The sequence below is a fragment of the Solanum lycopersicum genome, chromosome 8 (assembly GCF_036512215.1).
Source record: "Solanum lycopersicum chromosome 8, SLM_r2.1".
NCBI classification, from domain to species: domain Eukaryota; kingdom Viridiplantae; phylum Streptophyta; class Magnoliopsida; order Solanales; family Solanaceae; genus Solanum; species Solanum lycopersicum.
In genome coordinates this window covers 63,541,797-63,545,596 of record NC_090807.1, presented here as the reverse complement: position 1 = coordinate 63,545,596, position 3,800 = coordinate 63,541,797, and the positions used below count along the sequence as shown (strand labels likewise).

Here is a 3,800-nt window from a genome sequence, read left to right as displayed (position 1 = left end):
TAACAATTATTTTGAATTAATAGTTTGCTATTATATACAATTTATTAAAATTATATAATCTGAATTAGCTCATGAAAAATCTTTTCGAATCATTTTTCTCCTTCAAATTTCATAGATTGTGTTTAGCACTAATAAAGAAAAAAATAATTTTATTAAATACTAAAATAATTCAAAAAAAGAAATAAAATAATTATGTTTAATAAAAGTTGTGTTGAGTTTTGATCCATAATATAATGCAAACAAATTAGGTTGGACTGTATTATCAACCCGTGGAAATTTGACGCAACCCAATAAAAAAAAAAGCTAGATAATTAATTTTCTATTTTAAAAATAAAACAAAGTCACAAAAGTTTACTTTTAGAATCCCCAAATCACCCCCGGCAATCCCTAACTCCTTCCTCACTGATCCCGTTTCTCTACGGTCGCCGCGATTCATATTTTCCGGCCAGTGAACTTCACAATTTTTCTCCGACCACCGACGTATACTCCGCCGTCTCCGTCTCCATTGGTATGTATATTTTTTGGTACTATTGCGTATTTTGATCGGAAAATTGAGTGTTTTACATGTGCTGTTCTTGTTTAATTTAGTGTTGTTTTTCATGTATATATGGAGTAGTGAATACTCCTAAATTGTCAGTTAATAATTGGATAATCAAATTTCAGTAACAGGAATGCAAAAACCTAATAGTATCTCTTTTTCTACAATAATATTTTCAGAAAGTAGTATAAGCTTTTATTCCAATAAACTTTAATTTTTAAGTTCATTTTGTGAACAGCTATTTAGTATATGAAGTTAAGAAACATAGGTAACTATGGTTCAGAAATCTATGCTGCTCCGACTATCTAAAAACGATGTTGCACTTAGTGTCGGAGTCAGGATTTTCAATAAGGGGTTTCAAAATTCGTAGAAATAGGCACGCGGAATAGCCGAAGAGGGTTCAACATCTACTATATATACATAAAATATTATTTTAACCATGTCTAAATAGTATAAATTTCTGTCGAAGGGAGTTCTCCTAAAATGCACTAATTTTGAATAAGCTGATAGGCATGTTGATATTTTCAAAGAGTACAAGTAGCATAGCTTGAAATTTAATCACAACTCGCTGTTTAGGAGTTGCTCAAAATCAAATGTTTGAACTAGGCACAAAGACATTTTACTTGTTAATTGAATTTTGTTTTTTTCCCCCTTAAAATCCTACGATTGTTACTTGTTAGATGCAACTTAAAGAAGAAAAATGCTGATAAAAGTGATCATATAAAATAGTGAAGACTAGAAGTTCTTTTTGCATCATTTACCAATTGAAATGTATGTGGTAAAGGTAGAAATGCCAGTGAAACTTTCCAAATCTATTGAAGCATATAGAGTTTTTAATATAATTGCAGTTACAGCCCACTGATTTAGAATTTTGGAAATATCTATTACAGCCTGTGGATTTTGAAGCACAAGAGAAGAAGGGCCCTGGATTGACCATTCCAACAAGTTGTCCACATAGCTTTCTGGGTTGCGAACTATAATTGAGACATAAGGAAGCGTCTGCACTAGGCAGACTCCATATGGGGATGATCTTTTACTAGTCAAGTCGAGGAATGAATGCCTGTTAAGGACTTGATTAGCTGATCTGCCATAGTAGGGTTCCATCCTCAAGCTATTATCAGCTTGGGAAAGGACGAATTCGCTTCATTTTGAAGTAGGCGCGCTATGGAATTGAATGCTAGTGTGTCCACAAAAAGGACAATGAACCCTAGGAAGACAGATATTGGAGGTAAACCCTTCATACTCATCATTTGTGGCAGCCTCGTTTACTACCACTGTGCCTATCGGAATTCTAGTCTTGTCTCTCTCATCTCAGACGTCTTTATTGTACTCCTTTGTTCCCTTGCCATTCTCGGACTCCTCTTTCGCCAGATGAACATCTCGGTACCTGTGGATCCGCTTGAGTGGCAGATCTCTCAGGACGCTGCCAACATGTTTTTTGCCTGCCTCGCCAATACCGTTGGTGCTGCTGAGTCTGTTCTACGTGTTGCTTCTACTGGCCATGATAAGCGCTTGTTCCTTAAGGTTGTGGCTGCTCTGTATGTTCTATCATCTCTGGGAAGGATAGCTTCGGGTGTTACCATTGCGTATGCTGGTCTCTGCTTTCTTTGCCTTTATATGCTCGCTGAGAACTTGCAATTGATTAGCTCGAGGTATCCTAGGAGAAGAGACAGCACAGACACAGTTCAGGACGACTAAATTGATTTGATCTGGTTCAAAAGGGATGAAGGAAGGAGTCAATGCATTATTTACAGCTCTTGCTTCTAGTTATGCCAGGTTCATCGCGTGTTATTTGCCTTATTAACGTGATTTCTCTTTCCATTCATGTCTGCAGCCTTGTGATTTCCTTACATGTCCCTGTAATATATTCCCAGTCCCATGATCATTGTTTCCCTATTTAACATGGATACATGATATAAGTTGTTAGCTCACTGTTAAAAAATGAAAAGAAAAGAATACACTTGTGATGTGAATTGAAAGATAAGTATTTTTTCTAAATTAAAGCAAGTGTACTTTATTATGACACATACAAGTTTGGGATTTACAATCTCTCTGGATATTTTGGATTTCAATGGCCAAAAAGGCAAAACCACAAGAATGAAACTAAAGAATATAAGGATGACTTTGCATATTAGATATGCTTCAAAGAGGAAAGAAGAATCTTGATTTCCAATAACATTGGTCCATACTTTTGGGTTTGTAGGAGAATCCTAGCCAACTGTTGAAAGGTGTCAAATTTTGCTAAAGTATGATACAGAGTCATTAGAGAATCATATTTGAAGATTGTTACTTGAACTAGGGGTGTCAAAATGAGCGCAAATATGGGTAACCTGCCCAATTTGTCCAGAATTTTATGGGCAGTACTTAAAATAATTTGAGTTAGGTTCAATCTCAATCTCAATCATTGCATTAATGTAATGTATGTTCTCATATTTAAGATATGAATTACTATCTATTTTATATCTTCTACTATTTATCTATCCATTTGTAACTTGTTTTTGTTATTTTTTGAATTCCAATTCAAATTGGTTATAAAAGTTAAATAATAGTAATAATAATATGTTAAAATTATTGTTGTTAAGCAGGTAAAATTAGGCGAGTCATGACCCATCTCGATTTTAACTCATTTGAGTCCAACCCATCTGTGCCAAAAGTAAACCTGGACAGGTCATGATCCAACCCGATTTCTATTTCAACATATTTTATTATGGAAAAATTACCAAATCCACAACTTAAGTTTTCTCACTCTCTCGTAATTTTTTTGCTTTCGGTATTAGATTTTTTTATCAAAATTGTTTTAATTTTTGTTGTTTATTTTAAATATCTGATACATTTGAATTCTCGTCCATCGTTTAGTATTGGTCATATACCCATACTAATCCCTATTTTCTAACCCTCATTAATGGTCTATGAACAAATACATGAAATCATTGTTATTGTTGGCTGACTTGTGCATCCTTGCACATGAGTTTGGGATACACAATATTTAACATATATATCTAGGCATCTTTCTATATCCATCTGTTGTTTTACTCCGTAACATCTCTATTGCACGGTCTTTAGCACGTCATGCTTTTTGGTACGTAATATCAACTCCGTAGGCAGCTTTAAAATCGTCAATTATGTCATTTGGAGTGTGAATTCTCTTATGATTAACCAATTTCTAGGCAGTGACACCACTAACAAAGGGTAAGAGATAGACTGGTCTATAAAAAGGTACCTTCTGGAACTAGAAGAAGGAATGTAGGAGTTAGTCTTCAAA

General features: G+C 34.5%; 1 protein-coding gene across 2 annotated transcripts; it reads left to right on the top strand.

The window, feature by feature from the left end:
* The first annotated feature begins 258 nt into the window (after positions 1-258).
* LOC101255520 (reticulon-like protein B22) lies at positions 259-3,018 on the top strand. 2 transcript variants are annotated; one of them, XR_742916.4, is made up of 3 exons: positions 259-508; positions 1,429-2,314; positions 2,742-3,018. XR_742916.4 is itself a non-coding variant. In XM_004245801.4 (2 exons), exon 2 carries the CDS (start codon positions 1,703-1,705, stop codon positions 2,234-2,236), a length of 534 nt encoding a protein of 177 aa, XP_004245849.1. In that variant the 5' UTR covers positions 259-508; positions 1,429-1,702; the 3' UTR covers positions 2,237-2,541. The 2 variants fall into 2 exon arrangements, 1 of the variants encoding a protein (XP_004245849.1); XM_004245801.4 differs by lacking the exon at positions 2,742-3,018 and having other exon boundaries at positions 1,429-2,541.
* The last annotated feature ends 782 nt before the right edge of the window (positions 3,019-3,800 follow it).